Source organism: Linepithema humile, chromosome 4 (assembly GCF_040581485.1).
Source record: "Linepithema humile isolate Giens D197 chromosome 4, Lhum_UNIL_v1.0, whole genome shotgun sequence".
NCBI lineage: Eukaryota > Metazoa > Arthropoda > Insecta > Hymenoptera > Formicidae > Linepithema > Linepithema humile.
Window position 1 is genome coordinate 27,435,300 of NC_090131.1, and position 17,278 is coordinate 27,452,577.

At 37.2% G+C, this 17,278-nt stretch overlaps 2 protein-coding genes across 6 annotated transcripts in view; one reads left to right on the plus strand and one right to left on the minus strand.

The window, feature by feature from the left end:
* The window catches only part of CrebA (Cyclic-AMP response element binding protein A), a 29,513-nt gene extending 21,305 nt beyond the window's left edge, over positions 1-8,208 (plus strand). For 2 of the 4 annotated variants that reach the window (XM_012371801.2, XM_012371802.2), the window contains 5 exons: positions 4,993-5,293; positions 5,465-5,793; positions 6,261-6,545; positions 7,180-7,323; positions 7,438-8,208. In XM_012371801.2, coding sequence (XP_012227224.1) covers positions 4,993-5,293; positions 5,465-5,793; positions 6,261-6,545; positions 7,180-7,323; positions 7,438-7,623 — 1,245 coding nt within the window. In that variant the 3' untranslated portion in view covers positions 7,624-8,208. Of the gene's footprint in view, positions 1-3,785; positions 3,938-4,788; positions 4,915-4,992; positions 5,294-5,464; positions 5,794-6,260; positions 6,546-7,179; positions 7,324-7,437 lie in introns of those variants that run through there. The other 2 variants (XM_012371803.2, XM_067353224.1) reach the window with 2 other exon arrangements.
* A 3,249-nt stretch (positions 8,209-11,457) lies between these two features.
* Amnionless (amnion associated transmembrane protein) lies at positions 11,458-17,050 on the minus strand. Of its 2 annotated transcripts, none has more exons than XM_012371861.2 (6): positions 16,473-17,050; positions 15,792-16,093; positions 15,588-15,726; positions 15,257-15,491; positions 14,322-14,475; positions 11,458-12,257 (listed from the first exon to the last, which is right to left on the minus strand). In XM_012371861.2, exons 1-6 carry the CDS (start codon positions 16,752-16,754, stop codon positions 11,930-11,932), a joined length of 1,440 nt encoding a protein of 479 aa, XP_012227284.1. In that variant the 5' UTR covers positions 16,755-17,050; the 3' UTR covers positions 11,458-11,929. The 2 variants fall into 2 exon arrangements, with proteins under 2 accessions (XP_012227284.1, XP_067209324.1); XM_067353223.1 differs by having other exon boundaries at positions 15,792-16,061; positions 16,473-16,709.
* Positions 17,051-17,278: the final 228 nt, after the last annotated feature.

Genomic DNA, 17,278 nt, shown 5'->3' on the forward strand with positions numbered 1-17,278 from the left:
TACGGGCGCGATATGGAAATGCCGTAATCACGGACGGTACATTATGCAGGATATGACGAAAATTCAGGTTGCGCCTTTTTTACGATTGTGTTTTTATCGTGACTTCAATTTAATTGTGGACTGCTATCGCAATTTCATTGGGAATTTATACTTCTGTTTGCGGTGCACGTGCACAGATGTTGAAAACGGGATCGTGCCATTTTTTTATACGCTTTATAACTCCATTCGTAAACTTATCATTTCGCGCACTCGTATTACTATCATTAAACGCAACTGCACGATGATGTTGAATTTGTTACACTTTGATATAAAGTGCGTAAAATCGCGAATTAGCGACTTAGAAGAAATAATTAAGCGCGCGCCTGCTCTCGCGACTTGCGATTGCGCACGATATAAGCAGCGATTATAAATGTATGCTTAAACGTCGTGGAAACGGCTTGAAGTTTTATCTTGCGTTACATACACAGCGCGCTTTTTTTTACGATGTCCGTTCTTATTCATATGTATTACTGTATAGCAGCTTTTGAAGCACCGCGCGAACATGCCACTGCAATTCTCTCCGGTGCATTACCCACGAGTGCGTCTCTGTCTGTATATACGCCTTCAATGCATCGGCGCACAATTGCTTTTCGACCCGTGCATCAGAGTTTAGCGTCGAATCGACAAGTGGAAAGGTCAGTTCTGTTAATGTGCCTGGTAATATATCGCGGATACCACTTAGTTTATCTAGCATTCTTCAAATGCGAATAATAACATAAAGAAAATTATAATTATTAGTATCAGTGCAAACATGAAGAATTTTAAATTAATCCTGTCTTGAATTATAAAACGAAAGACATCTTGTCTCCTGAATAGCGTAATATACCCCCGTTTAATTCTGAATGTAAGAAGGAAGTGTCCTGAAACGAACACGCCCCTCGTCTCCTCAATTACTTACAGTATTAATAACGCTTGTAACGACAATCGCGCGCAATAACGAAGGGGCCCGTAACAATAATCATTCGTGAGAAAATGAGCAATCGCGCGTCGAAGCGATTGCGCGAGAGGTCCCGCGGATTTCTCGAACGACGAAATAATGCCGCGCTAGCGAAATAACTCGTCGCGAAAATTGCTGAGCCCAAACCCGGCGCACGATGCACTTCCCGTGTTGCGCCGCAGTCAGTTAATATCAATCGCTGCATTGCAATTTTGCGGCGGACAAATTCAATCGGAATTCCTACCCCGGAGGGGCGCGCAAAAGCGCCAGCCCTCCACGGAGTGATTTCCAGCGGAAATACCGCGCTAGAAGAGGATATACTGGTAATGGACGTAGAGAAAACACCGCGCACCGGCGATTAATCATTCGGTTACCTTTAATTTATTAATGCTGACGTTCCCATCCCCGTCGCGTACAAGAGTCATCGAATTAATCGCAAATTCCTCGACGTCGAATTATAATTGCCTGCGAAAACTCGACAAGTTAAATGTTTGATAATTGTTTCGTTTTTTTTTAAAGCATGCCCGTGCTACGTAATAAATAATGCAGATATGTCAATTTTTCTAGATTTACTTTGATAGTTAATTGTTTGATAAGAAAACTGTTTCGAAAAGGTTAAAAGATTTAGAGCAGCGTCAGCGATAATGCGATTGTTGCGATTCTGTCAAGAAAACTGTCGATAAATCTGCAGCGGAATTACGTGTTAAAAATAGTAAAGAAGTGGCGTCGTAGTTTCTTATCGGGCAGAGAAGATTTCCTGAAAGATGTTACGACATACGGAAAATTACTTCGGCTAATTTATCACCGCGTGGAATAATTTATTACAGTGATTCATGCGATTGTGTATATATCTCTAATGTTTGCACAAACAACATGGAATATTCAAACGTGATAAATAAACAAAGACTAATTAGAGTAATTTTATTTAAAAAAATCATCGATGAACGAGACGTAACGAACAAACAAAAAGAGACGTGCATCCTCTCCAAAAAGACAACGAGAAAGATTATCTGTTACCAACGCGCTTCCGCCGGAAGTGAAACGTAGAATGGATGATAGATAAGTGTTGGCCGCGCGACCGGAGTATAACGGAGAGCGGAAGGGCAAAAGGATCAAAAAAAGGAGCGCGAGGAAGATAGAAGGAGAAGGAAAGGAAGAGTGGAGTCGTGACCTTGCGAATCCAGTTCCGCATTATTGCAGCTGGCAAATCCTTATGGAGCCGCTGAATGCGAGATCTTTTCAGAATCAAGTATGAGTCAAGAATATTTTTCAGTCTGGCTGAATCAAAGCGATTATTTAAGATCAAATAACCGCTTTGATTCAGCCAGATTGAATAAAATAAAAGCCTCATGGAATAAAAGCTTATTTTTAAATGTTTTATTGACAAATCTACTCTTTTATTTTACTTTTTTAATTGTTATTAATTCGCAAAGAATTATAATATTAATTATTAGTATGCTGATGCATAAAGATAAATTTCTGCAAGAGAATTTGAATGGAAAATCAAGCATTGAAGAAAATTGAAGACGACTTCTGACGTTTAAAGTTGTGTTCCGGGTTGTTGGCGACTAATAGTTCCATTGTAACTAATTATCCACTTGCAGAAAATTGCTACATTCTCATCCAAATTAAGGAGAATCCAGGAAGAGGCAAAGAGGGAAAACAAAAGAGCAGAAATAAAAGAGCAGAAACAAAAGGAAAATGATTCAAAGCGTGTCAAAATTCAGATGCAGCTTCGTGAAATTTAATTAATCAAATCGCTGTCGGATTAATTGTCGAAGACAAGGAGGCATTATAAAATGCTACTTCAAAACTTTCCCCCCGATCATATCTCGTGTTCCTCAACTCAATAGGCCATCTTCATTATATGCTTCATAAGCCGCTGCGAACGCGCGACACCGAGCAAACATCGTTTCAGTCATCGCTTAAGTATCATGCCGACCTCGATTACACAGAGCAGCCCGTGCATAACGGGGAAGTCCGCGGCTGGAAGAGAACCAACTGCGAAACGTACGTAGAGGCAGCAGCAGCGGAGCGAGAAGTCGGTAGCAACAACCGCGTCGTCCGCGAAACGACGAAAAGACCTGTCCGAACTTTGAGACTCGGGTTCCGCATTGCCGAGTCGCCGGGTGGTTTCCCCAAGAAGATGTGCAGAAGGACGCGGAGTCGTTGCTACCAACTATCTCCGCACTCCCGCGGGTAACGGCCGACCTTCAACTTGACCGCTCAACCTAAGCGCCCTTCTCCTTCGCTTACGTGTGACCGCTCGCGGAACGCTCGCGGTATAATTTTAGAAGCGCGTCGAGGGGTCCTTGACACCTCGTCGCGAGACGGCAACCATTGACAACCGCGGACGCCGGCCTCTCCCGTGTTGTTCATTGACTCGCCTCGTGCTACGTCGTACGCTTTCGCGGCGAAATTTCACGTGCCGGTGTGTGAAGGATAGATCTTTGATCTTACTCTCTCTTCCTCTCTCCCTCTCTCTCTCTCTCTCTCTCTTTCTCTCTGCTCCTATTGCTCGAATCGCACGAATTGATCGCGTGCGACGCCAAATTCCTAGAGAGCCGAACGATGTTTGGCAGACTCGCATAGCGATCCATTATCAGGGCTAAAAAATAAAACATTTTGATGGTTTATTCGGCAAAAAAGTATCCGTATTGATTCTAAAAGTCTATACAAAGATCTAAAAGAATAATCATAATTATAGGAATCAATGTTTGCAAAATTCGAAGTTAATGTTATATTGTGTTTATTTCTTCTTGTTACAAAATCGTTAAAGTGACTTTTGCGACCTTCTAAAAGATGTTTATGTATGTACAGTGAAAAAGCATGTATGTGTTCTCAATATGCTTCTTAATTGTGAGAGTGAACATCTAGTTGTGAGGAGACGACAGTAAAGTCGACATCGAGTGCGAAAATCGAGCGATTGTCTTGCAAATTATTGTAAATTATCGATAATTGGTGAGCGCTTTCTTTTATTCTATTTAATTCTATTGGATTTTGCAGTTATGACTGAATTTATTAACTCTAAAAGTATTATTAATTACAAAATACATTGCTTACAACAGTCTTTTACGGTCGGATTCCATTTTACACATTTTCCTTATCCATTACTCCATAAAATTAATAAGTTATTTAATAATTAATAAATAAATTTTCCACACTTAATTTCCTATATATGTATATAATTTTAGAAAATTTTAAGAATTTGCATTTGTTTTTGTTTTAAATAAGTGTTTATTTTTCTAATATTATCACATGTGCTACATCGCATATTTTTCTCATTATAGAATTTTTTTAATATCTAATTTCTGGATAAACTTACACATTAGCTACTTCCTCTCCGATCTCTTCGAAATTTGGTATCCCCATGTATTTTCTACTGCTGAATACGAATCTGGAAAAATTTTTTGTCGGTCGGACATATTCAGGTCGCCATCTTGAAAAATGCACAAAAAAAACTTGTTTTTTAATCTCGCTTTGCGTGGAAAGTTTTAAACTCATGTGGAACCTCGCCTCATATGAAAAGTGTATGCGTGGAGGCAATGTATTCCGCTCTCCTGCGGGGGACTCCACTATAAAAAAAAATAACCTAACCTAACCTTACCTACTTTTGGGTTAACCTAATCTTACAAAGATTAACCTTAGGATAGGTAGGGTTAGGTTGAGTTAGGTTATTTTTTTTTATGGTGAAGTTCTTCGCAAAAGGGCGGAACACACTGCCTCCACGCATACACTTTCCATGCGAAGCAAGGTTCCACATGGGTTTACAACTTTCCACGTAAAGCGAGATTTAAAAACAAGTTTTTTTTGTGCATTTTTCAAGATGACGATCTGAATATGTCCGATCGACGAAAAATTCTTCCAGATTCGTATTCAGAAATCCAAAATACATGGAGATACCAAATTTCAAAGAGATCGGAGAGGGAGTAGCTAATGTGCAAATTTACCAATTTCTGTTTTAAGAATTTAACGGAAAAAAAATCTTTTCTACAAATTTTTGCTAAATACTGCAGGTAAGCGGCCAAGATGTCCTTATGAGCACCAAGGAAGAGGAGTGGGGGAACGTATTATGTACGAGGGACACCGTAGTTCTCAGGGATCGCTTAATGACCGATGCTGCCTTAGGTGGACCACGACCGATAAAAGCCGAACACAGCTACAGTTTACTGACTGCCAGCCCTCCACCGAGCCCAGCAACGCCAGGAGCTAATCCTTATACGCCCAATTCAGGTTCCTCTTCGGAAAGTGTTGGTTCAACTACGACAAATACAAATTCCACCATAGATTTTGTTAACCTCGATCATAAGTCTCTCGGTAAGAACGCCACATGTTTCGATATTCATTTATTTTAACAGAAACATGTGATTTTAGTGTAGAAAATGCTTTTACATGGCGTTTCTTGAACCTTTCTATTTTATCTATTTTATCTTCGAAATCAGTGTCATGGAATAATCATAAAAAGGGATTTATACAAAAATGTTACAGATATGGAAGAAGAATGTTTTCCGGCTATTTCGATAAACAGCACTTCTAGCCATATTGAATCGACATCGTCGCCATTAGCATCGTCCACCACCTTGACCGTTGTTCTTAAAAGGGATAACGTAGTATCTCAAGAAGATAACGAATGTCCTGAAATCAAGGGCGAACCTATTAGCGCACCGGCCAGCCCCTGCGCACCTTGTCAGTCGAGTTGCGATATGGTTGACGATAAAAGTACGATAACAATACTGTCCCCGCATACCATTAACCATGCCAAAACCCAGATTTCGCACATAAGCGATAGTGAGCAGGAGGACGAGAGTTATTATCAGGTATCTCGAATTGAATCAATATCATATCGATATAGATAATGCAAAAGACAAAATACTTTAACATTAAATTTATATTATCTATCTATGTTATCTACATCTTAAGATTTGTGTATGTGTGTCGTGTGTGTGTGTGTGCTTACCACGATTTTACTTGAATATATATATATATATAGTGCTCGAAGAAAAATTTATAAAATTATTATAATTATACTCGAAACGTGGGTAAGTTGAATTTATTAAAAAAATATACTTTGGCACAAATAACCAGCTCTTCAGTTCTGATACATTGTAATTTTAGATTGTTGAATTAATTGAGTCTTAATTTTTTATATAATTATATTTTTTTGAATTGAAAATGAATGAAGGATAAATAGAATTTAATAGATTTTAAGCCGCGCGTTATTAGATGCTTAAAAAGTTCCACGAATTTTTAGCTTTTATTATTATTATCCTTGTTTTAATTTCAGAGCATGGATATAGAGGATATGGATGTAGAAGAGGAATACAGTGTGGTTTGCAATGGAAAAGAGGTGTTGTTGAGTGAAGTGAAACAGGGGTTGCCGCCAACACCCCCTAGCAGCGTAAACTCCGACACCGAGAGTATCGCTTCCGCTTCCTGCTCGCCGAAACGCCGAGATTCTTCCACGCAGAATCTCAGGGGATTGCTGGCGCCGCGACTCTACGTCACCAACCCTGGTGGCACTCACACCACTCGGCAACCCATTAATACGCCCTTGATTTCCAACCAGCCGGTAAGACATCACAGAGTTTGACATCGCAACTCGAGGTGGATTATTATTAAATCGATAGATCAGCGAAGTATAAATAAACTGCACAGTGTTAAAAAAGGAAAAATCGGAAGACATTCGCGTTCAATACTGCTTAAAAAATTTTTAAATAATCTAACTCGTACTTTCACTATCGATATTAAAATATATTATGCGAACGTTACAAATAATAATGTCTAAAAAAAATCAGTGATATATACTAAATCGTAACGCAAATAGTAATTTTTATTAATTTTTATTAATGAACAAAAAACATCTTTTTATTTAGCAATTCCATCTGGTATTCTGAGAACTTATTGTTCTTGAACTTATTTTTAGAAAAATTATTTTTTGATTAAACGATCAAATCTCCGCCTGTTTACATTTGCATAATATTAACATTCATGGTCGTATACTGTCATATCAGCAAGGTTATTGGGTTTCTATAAACAAACTTGAAGCTTCTGTTATTGATGACTTTTGCACATTGAATGCGATTTAGTCTTGTTATCGCTTGATCTGCCTGCGAAATCATGATCCATTTTTCTTGTCAAATTTATTGATTCAAGTATGTATGTACACATTAACGTGATGCACTTACGTTCGATTGACGTTACAGAAGGGATCGACGGGAACGTTGGAACTAACGGAAGAAGAAAAGAGAACTTTGGTAGCCGAAGGGTATCCCGTACCTACAAAGCTACCTCTGTCGAAACAAGAGGAAAAATATTTAAAGAAAATACGCAGGAAAATAAAGAATAAGGTACATAAAATTACGTGTTTTATATATTTTTAAATTTTTTCAACTAAAAAATTTTTAAATTAAAAAATTGCAGTTACAACATTAAAGATATTGACTATTATTATCATTTTTCAGATATCGGCACAGGAATCAAGGAGGAAAAAAAAGGAATATTTGGATAATTTGGAGAACAAAGTAAAGAAATTGACAAATGAAAATGACTCGTACAAGAATAAAGTGAGCTCTCTGGAGTACAAAAATCGCGAGTTACTAAACGAAGTGCGAAATCTCCAGATTTTGCTTGGACAAAAACAGTTATAAATTTGTCAATTCTAAATTCTCAAATCTACGATTGCTTCCAAAATTTTTGGGAAAAGAATTAATAACTCACATAGAATTGATATAATGTCTTATAAAAGAATAATTAAATAGCAATTTTTTAATTTTAATCAAGTAAATTGGAATGTTACATAAAAACACTTTGTTTGGACAGAAACAAATCTACGATTGTTTCTGTACGATTGTAGACTACAATTGTAGTCTACAATTGTTAAAATTAGAAAATTCAGGGTTATATTAATTACCCTTTCCAAAATTTTTTGACCAACTTGTACGATATCAAGGCGTTTAAATGATTTGATTGAATTGTTTCAAGAACTGAAAATTTTAATCGAAGATCTGGTATCTTAGATTAAAAATTTGGAAATATCTTACATTTGCCAGTTTTTTACGCACTAACATCGATTTATACATTTCCGTGAAATTACTCTTCCACATGCGTATTTTTGACCATTAAACTTTTCTTTATAGAAATTTGAAGGAACCGAAAGATATACCGTTGATGATAAACGCGTCTACTTATCGCTCAGAGATCAGAATTAACAAATATATGAATATATTTCTCTAGGGATTAGTGCAATTTCTTTACATTCCTTCCTAAATGTCTTCCTTCAATAAGATGAAACTTTGTACAATTTAATGCCGAGAGCTACAAGTTATTTCAATTTTTCCTGGCAACAATTTAAAGCTTAAACGCCAACATGATACACATATTATGGCCCTTTACTAAACCAATATATTTTTGCCAGGAGTGCCTTCTCGGGTTTATTCTTTCAATTTTTGCATCACAAAATGAGGAACATATAGGCGACTAAATTATTTATGTGATTGTACGTATAATATGACGTACGTATTAGTACGTATTTCTAATTTTAAGAAGAATATGTACATCGAGGTATTCTAATTCATCAAGATGTTGTAATATTTTTATGAAAATTAGAAACCTATCGTACATTTGCAAGTATAATATTATTATGCGTACACAATCGCGTAAATAAATTTGCTTTATACATTTTTTGTATTACATGTGAAGAGAATATACCGAGGTGGTCGAGTGGTTCCTTGTCATACAATTCAATGTAACGCGAAATATAAAAAGCTATTTCGAAAAAGGCACTCAAATATAAACGATCTTTTCTTGTTCTCTAGATTTATAATGAATGACGAAACTATTTGAGACTCAAAAAAATATTTCTGAAGTTGATAGCGCATATATTAATATGATCTACTTTGACACAATTTTGTCGATAAATATATGCGATTGTGTCTGCACTTATATACGATACGAAATTATTAGGCGACCGACAAAGCGTGTGGTTTCGGTGATAATAAATTTCGCGAAAATTTTCGCGAACTTTGTTACATACCTGATATCATTGTTTGACATATTTTATATAAATATATATGAAGTATTTAAGATTGAGTGATGTTAAGATTATCGATTATAATTTATATATCTACATAATATTAATTATGTAGATATGTTAATGTTATTAATTATATAGATATGGATATATAAATTATATATTGATATTTTAATATCATCTTAATATTAACATCATCTTAACATCTTAATATTTCAGTATCTATATTAGCATTACCAGAGTGCTTTGAAAAATACTCGATGCGGTTGATTCCAACGCATATCGTACAATTAGAAATGCGATGTGAAAGTTTTGATGGGATCGATGACTTTTGCATTTACGTTTTACGGACGATATCTAGACTGCATTCCAATATTCACTGTCAGTACTGATTTATAATTCGCGTTACGTACATTATAGCATTTTAATACTGGCAATGAATATCGAAACGCAGTCCTAATTGTACGATATGCGGTGGATCAACCGCGTCGAGTTGATGACGTGCTATTATTTTGTAAAGCACTGTTGTTAATACTAACGGATATTGATGTAATCGGTTCTAAGATTATCGATGATATGCAACAACGATAATTTGTTTTGCATTAATCTGAAAGCGCGCAACATTCGTTAAATATATGTTAACGGATGTAGAATGTATTTGGCTCGTTCAGGATGAATCGTCCAAGATAAATCCGCGTTCGCGAGTCGATAAAAGTCGAATAGCGGTCAGGTTTTTTCCGTCGTTATACACACGGATATGCGCTCGAAAGAGTCGTATCGCATATCGATTTTGATGCAAATTAATGTTTGCAAACAAAGTTGTATTATTTGCGATTTAAGGAAAATTCCGGCCGAGAATTAATCGATAGTTTAGCGTTATTGTACGCGGAAAACCCGTCCGGTTCGCGTTATTATCGCTATTATACAATTACGACTCTTAATTGTCTTCTTTGTAATTTAGTTTCGCGATTAGTATATAGCAGCGCGCGAGATGCTGCCACACACGACAATGGCAGATTTCGCGATTACTTACTGCATGAAAGTCACGGAAAGGGACCAATGCGCGCGAAAGAAGGCTTTCTCTTCTTCTCCCTCTTCCTGCTCTTTCATTTCACGTAATTGCCAAATAGATAGTAGGATTTAATTCTCGTACAGAGTTCGGAAAGTGGTACTCGCATTAAATGATCATACATACCTCGCATGAGTGTCTACAGCACGAGTCGCGAATTACCATTGTATCGATATTGTATCACTTTGATGCGAATTAATGTTATAGGCGACATGATCTTTTCTGTCGTGTGATTATAATAATTTAGCGCAAAATGTATATGTATACAGGATGATCATAAGATTATTTAATTAAGAAAAAAATATATTATTATTTTACTTTTAACTAGAACATTGGTAAATTGACTCTCTCGGCGGTCATTCGAATTTATAATAGAATTTATAATAGAATTTCAAAGAAGCAAAAGAAAGTGGAAAGTAATAGACATTCCATTTCGAATGACATAACAAAATGATCGCGACTGTGTGACATAAACAGTTAAGACAAATCCGAATGGAGTCAAAAATTCAAATTTATTAAAGGATGTATTCTTATTTTTAATTACTGTCTTTTACAGATCATACTGTATAAATGTACGTGTAATGATAATTATTACAAGGTTGAGTTTTAGGATAACTCTAGATCGATGCCGGGTTCTTAGGAAAATCTACGAAAAATTCTGCTAAAGATACATTGTCGGAAATAAGTCAATGAAGCAGTCAATAAACGTAGCAAGTTATAGTAATCGATTAGATGTAGATGTGAATGTAACAACATTTCCGATTTTGGGAGCTTTACAACTATTGATTGGTCAAATTGATTGGTCAAAAACACTCCTTTTTTTTTGTCCACATACACATTCGGTTTTAATTGCCACATACATGTGCATGAGCACGTGTGTATGATGAAAAGAAGACATTATATATATCTGTACAAAGCAAAGCAAAGTTACAATTTTTACTGAAAACAAAGAGTTTAATATATTCTATGAATAAAGCTTTATAAAATGATTATGTATACATTAATATTATATACATATATATAGATGATATATTTTACGACAAATTACGAGCGATATAGGTGATCGTTCGTTGAAGAGAATCGCATCGTTGTCTGTTACGATACATTTATCGTCCATTACAATTTTCATTATCACAATTCATCATTTCTTTTCGTACGCGATCGAGCATTATGCCTCTGCATTTCGTGTACTTGGCGTCTATATTTATCCAGAGAGTCCTTATATATTAATTAAAGGTATATATAAAGATAAATATGTATTCTATTCGACAATGTTCGAATTTATGTGTGCGTGTAATGTGTCTAAAACACGACTTCACGTGATCGGCGTCACGTGTGATCGTTATTTCGAATGGATGTTGTACGACAATAAGAAATAAACACTTGTAAGCAACACATTGTACGCTTTAATTTTAATTTACATACTTGTATATTATACATGTATATTATATATGTATATTATATATGGCGCAATCAAAATTTCTTGTGTTATTTTTCCTATCAAAAGTAAACATTTTTGTCTTCTTTCTTTTATCAAATATTTTTTTTATCAAATATTTTATCAGCTGCAAAGAATTTGTCAAATATTTAATGAAATTTTCAAAGTTTGAGAGATAGTTTCTATTAATAAAAAAATTTACTATTAATATATGTTTTCTATGATCCAGAAAATAATATTTAATTCGCTCATTTCAAATCTTCTACTTTGAGAAACTTTATAGGAAAATATTAAAAATTATATCTACTGCATTAATCTGTCAATTTGTCAGCATTGCTAATATTTGGCTATCCAAGTTTACAATTGGAATTCTATATTTTAATCAATATAACACATTTAAATAATGATAATGCACTCTCATTCCTCAGTGTCCATCTCTTCGTCTTGCAGTCGATCATCAATCTTGCCTTTAAGAATGGTGAGACTGAGAGGTGCATCGATGTCAAGAATCTTATGCTCTTCCTTGCTTCTCTTGGATCTATATAGAGGATTTTCAAACCTGCCACCTGCGACTTGTGTTATCTCGGTATTACCGTCGGCCTCTCGTCCACTCATACCGGGATTGTTAACGATTTGAACGTTGCCTTCAGGAACGTTCTCGAAACGGGCGAAGCCGTGTTTCTGCTTGTCCGCCCGAATTCCATCTCGGACGGATGAGACAGCTTCCATACATCCCGAGAGAACACTGCAAAAATTAAATTCCAGGTCAGATCAATAGACAGTATGCGCTAAATCCTTCTCATATCTGAGATACGTCACATAAATTCGACTCAGTAACCTTTGAAAAATAGAATAAAAAGAAAGTTTTATAAGAAAATTAAATAGCTGGAGTCGTTAATTTTATTTTGTGCTGCAAGAATTAAGAAGCGCATCTTAGTGAAATATTTTATTTTAATTAGTTACATCTTTTTATATTATTCTCAGTATTTTTGTCTATTCAAAAGAAATATTTTTACAAAAGCTTTGCGATCGAAGGTTTCGGCTCCAAGCAGAATTCGGCGCCGAGAAAATTACACAGAGACTAATTCCATTCGGCTCGAGGCCTGCTGAGAGCAGAAATAAACCGACCAGTCGGCCCACCGAGGGAGCCAAACTAATTAAATGCTAGATGAATGAGAGAGACGCGTGCACAGCCGCGTATCTCTCTTTGATCATAGAGAAAGAAAGAGAATTGCGAGTGAAGAAATTAGCGCAGGAAAACGTAAATCCGTGTAAATGAACGAGCGAGAGCGCGTTCCGTCGCGTGTTGCTAAATTGTCATTAATCCGTGTCGCTACTTCGCAAATTAAAATACTCTGTCTCGCTGAAACAGATTTCACTCGCGCTTACTCTCGTTTCGCATCTTTCTCTTTCCATCAGTCTCGCGCTCTCCCTCTTCTTCCCATCCCCTCGTAGTATCGGATGAACGCCTGGGAAATGAGAATCCCGGCGAGTTCGACGTTTTCCATTTCCCCGCGGATTTAATAGCCCGGAGGCGGGAATTTTGTCAGCTGTGAATTTGCGACCGGCCTGATGGAGTTGCAGGCAATCTCGTTGTCTTGGCCGTCCACCGTCTTCTCGTTCTACTTAGAGCGTCGGCTTCCGTCGTACTGCTCTTTATTATCCGCATCCCGCTGTTACACGAGCAAATAAAATTATCCTCGCCCGATTCAGAGACCGCGTTAAATCCAAATTGTTATCTCAGCATCTTGAGATTTACGTAAAAACTAAAGTTTGCGATAAATTCATCGTTACGTCGTCCCGAGTCGATCTACTTTAATGTAAATAGCGCAAAAATATCGCGTAAAATTTTCTCGCCTACTCTCTCGTAGGTATTAACTTCTCTCGCGTGTCCTCGAAAGAAGTTAATACCTACGTGCTCTAGACGCTCTCGTGAGCCGGAAATGAATGCAGATAGAGCGAAATATAAACGTACGCTGTGTATGTGCACACGTACATTGGCTAATAATCCGTTTACTTAATTGCTCTTTCCACTCTTTTCGCAAATATGCAAAACTGTCAATAGGAAATCCGCCAGATCCGAAAGAGAAAGAGAGAGAGAGAAAGAGAGAAAGAGAGAGCCAGCTGTGAGTCCTGTCGGCTAAAATCGACAGGAATTTTCCATGTGTCACCAATTGACGGCGCGCTCGATATTGTCTACCAAACTTTATTTTTCTTATACATTTTCTCATCACGTTTCCGCCGGCGTAGTTACTATTCCATCGTGTGTCGAGCGGTGTGTTTATACAAATGTTGGAAATACACTACGCACGAATGTTACAGATGACGGTAAAGTCCGCGGAAAAGTTTCCCTTTTCAATTTCGATCCTAACGTCAATATTGATGTAAATGGCATATAAATGATTTCAGTTCGTCCTTCAATCCTCTTTTTTCCAACTGCGCAACAGCAGCACTTTATCTCTTTTCTTTTCTTTTTCATCTTTCCGTTACGGCGATAATCCTTAATTCCGCTGATGTTTGTGTTCAGTGTAGCTTGCCGGGATATTTAATTGAGTGCTGGGCTCAATACGGCGTTTCACTCAAACGGTGCCAAGTATGCAAATCTCGGATACAATGTGGCGCCAAATGCTGGCGCGACTTTTCGCATTCGAAGTCGGCCGTGTCACCGTATGGCGGCATATGGCATTCAACGTTAAACATATTAATGTTGCATTTAAACCGACATAAGCGACAGCTTTCTCTCAGATTGATACTTTTGTATGATTTATGGAAAGCAATTGTGGAAATAGACATGATTCATGATACTCACTTCTCTAGAGAATAACCGAAATAGAGGAAGGCCGACAATAAAAGAGCAATCACGGCGAGGGCTGCCCCGAAGAAAGGTCCAAGTGTAACAGCCAATCGAGAATCTTTCATAGCTGCACCGGCCGTTTCTGCGATCATCACGTCTATTCCTGACCCTAAAAGATGTAAGAAAGAGTAACGAAAAATAAAAAAGCAGCAAAGTAAAAAAAACAATTTTATTAATTAATTATTGTTCTGAAATATTATTTTTCCATTGATCGCGTGTTCTTTATCATTTTATTAAAAGCGTGTTGGATTGAATTTATTCATCTAAATATTAAATAAAAGTAAAAATCAACAATTATTTATAATAAAAAAATTATAAGAATTACTTTCAACATGTTAACTGAATACATGCGCATTTCACCGGAGGCAATTTTGCTTATGCTTATGTAAACGTAATGTAATAGAATGTTCTGCAAAATGTGGCAGTCAACGTTAAAATATTCTCTGAAATGTGCTTAAATTTTGATTAAAACGAAACTTTATGGAAGGAGTATATGCGGAAATAATAAAACAATACAATAAAATTCTATAACAAATAAATTACATTCCAATTAGTTCGAATGAAAACAATTGATCGATCGCGATGTCTACGCGTTCCAATTAAAAAGCTGAATTAAAAATCGAGCGCCGTCGTAGGGCGTCAACGGCAATCAATATCTCGGTATTGCGAATAAGAATAGAAGCGAATAAAAGAATTTTATCGTTATGTGCGCGGCTGTATCGTCGCTTCGTATGCAAACTACACGAGATAATTTCCGCGATAAAATTGCTTTCCAGATTATCGGAAAACTTTCATCATCTAATTCCCGCTTGAGATACAAGCAAATTAATCTTCTGAGTCGCGCTTAAAGATTCTTCGGAAATTAGAGAGGATTAAATAAGTGCGCCAACTTTGCAACATTTCTCGCAGGTTCTCTACTGCTTCTTGTATCGTAATCCCGGAATAGTCATCTTTCTCCTTTATTAGGATTTCAACTCCTCCGTCCCAGGCGCGTCTGGTATGCCAGGCGACTTTCCCCGCGTATCCTTCCAAAGCTTCATCCGCCACGATTTGTACCGTCATCAAGGCGAGCTTCTCCCTGGTGTAAACGCGTCCGCCGCAGTACAAGCAGCAGTGACCTTCCACCTGAAACGCGATGAATCACGTCGGCATATAGTGGAACGTATGCACTGAAATTAATTAATTAATTTTCCGGCGTATTGCAAAAATACAGCATCCGACCGTAAGAGGATATTCGCAGCCCGTAAATCCACATCTCGGTCTTTGAATGGCGCAGATCTCTTCGAGGTAGTCGCTTTGAGAATCCCCCTGACAAAAGCACGAGCTACAGTCGTGCGTAGCTAAATGAGGGTCGGCGTATCTGGAAAAGAAATTTATGCGAAACAAACTTGAAATTGTGAACGTATGGTTGTCGTCTCAACTCACTTTACGGTGAATCTACCTCTGGAAAACTCCCTACGATCCTGAAAGTCCTCCCATTCCCATTCGGTGAATGGCTGCTGCTCGTTCGACAACCGAATCGACTTTACCTCTATTTCTCTCACAGGCAGAAGGATACTTAAAGTGCGATTCACGCTCGGCAGAACAACGTCGTCCTGGCGACATGGGACACGCTCGAGATGCGGAGCGGCTATTGAAGTGCCGTTCCAGTTCGCCGGATCGGCCCAGAAGAGATTGCCCTTCTTCGACCATCTACTAATTTTTGCGTTCGCTCTCGAATCGCTCAGCTTGTGAAACATATTGTTTGGTACAAAACACAAATATGAAATATCGTCATTTAATAAACGGAGCTTAATTTTTCACTCGAGCTACATTAGCTTCAGCATTTTGTGATGTTTGTCATTTTGTGATAAATGTCCCGACGAGCTGAATTTTCCAATTAACTAGATAGCAAACAGTGCATCATCATTAAAATATTAATACTGCAATTATCGTGAATCTGTCAGCGGAACAGCTACTACGATATTCCGTAAATGAATATTTTCTACTTGCGTCGAATGTGAAAAAAAGAAGGAGAATTCGTATTGTTCTTTTCTCTGCGCGTTTGATTTATTCCAACAATCATCTCTTTTCACATTTGTCCATAAGTTGATAAACCGCTCTTACCTGCAATTGACCGTTTCTAGCCAGAGCCAGTAATCCTTGCCTGGGCAAATCGATTTCGGACAGCCTGAGATCACTGGCTGCAGCAATACCCACTGCATGTCGGGTTTGCTCGGGAAAGATTACATGACTGTCAATTTCTGGAATGTGACCATCCGCCCAGTTACTCGCAGTCTGCCATTCCAGGTCTGGAAGCCAGTGTTTCTCAAAAACGGCGGTGGAATACTCCGATATCAGAATAACGCAGAGCACAGTTTTGCAAAATGATGCAGAAGAACCACGCATTTTTTTTTTTTACGATTCTATAAATTGTCAATTAATTGAACGATAGATGTGTGTAACAGACATGCGTCACTTATCGATTAATTTTCACTTGTGCGAAAACAGAGACGTTACAAAACAGTAAAGCAAATTTACTCATTTTTTATTAACTATTTGCAGCAATCCTTCGAACTTTGAAAATAACGTAAAAATAACAAGCGGAACGTGAGAGCGTCCGAGAGCTTCGACGATTAAAAACTATGTCCGATAATCGAAGCCGAACGGGGCGTGCCTGATTCGTGATACTCTGACGTGTAGACTTACACTATTTATCACACAATCCGTCTCACGGTTCGATAAAATCAAAGTTATAATTGTGTAATTATTAATTCACATTAAACATATTAAAAAGGATTGGCAATTATCATCAATTGAAAATTAATGTACACTATAAATTTGTTTATTTAAAAAATTGTACGCAAAAATTTCTTATACTTCTATTTGTAAAAATTATATTCTGATTAAGGATCTTCCCATTTTTTTTTTTA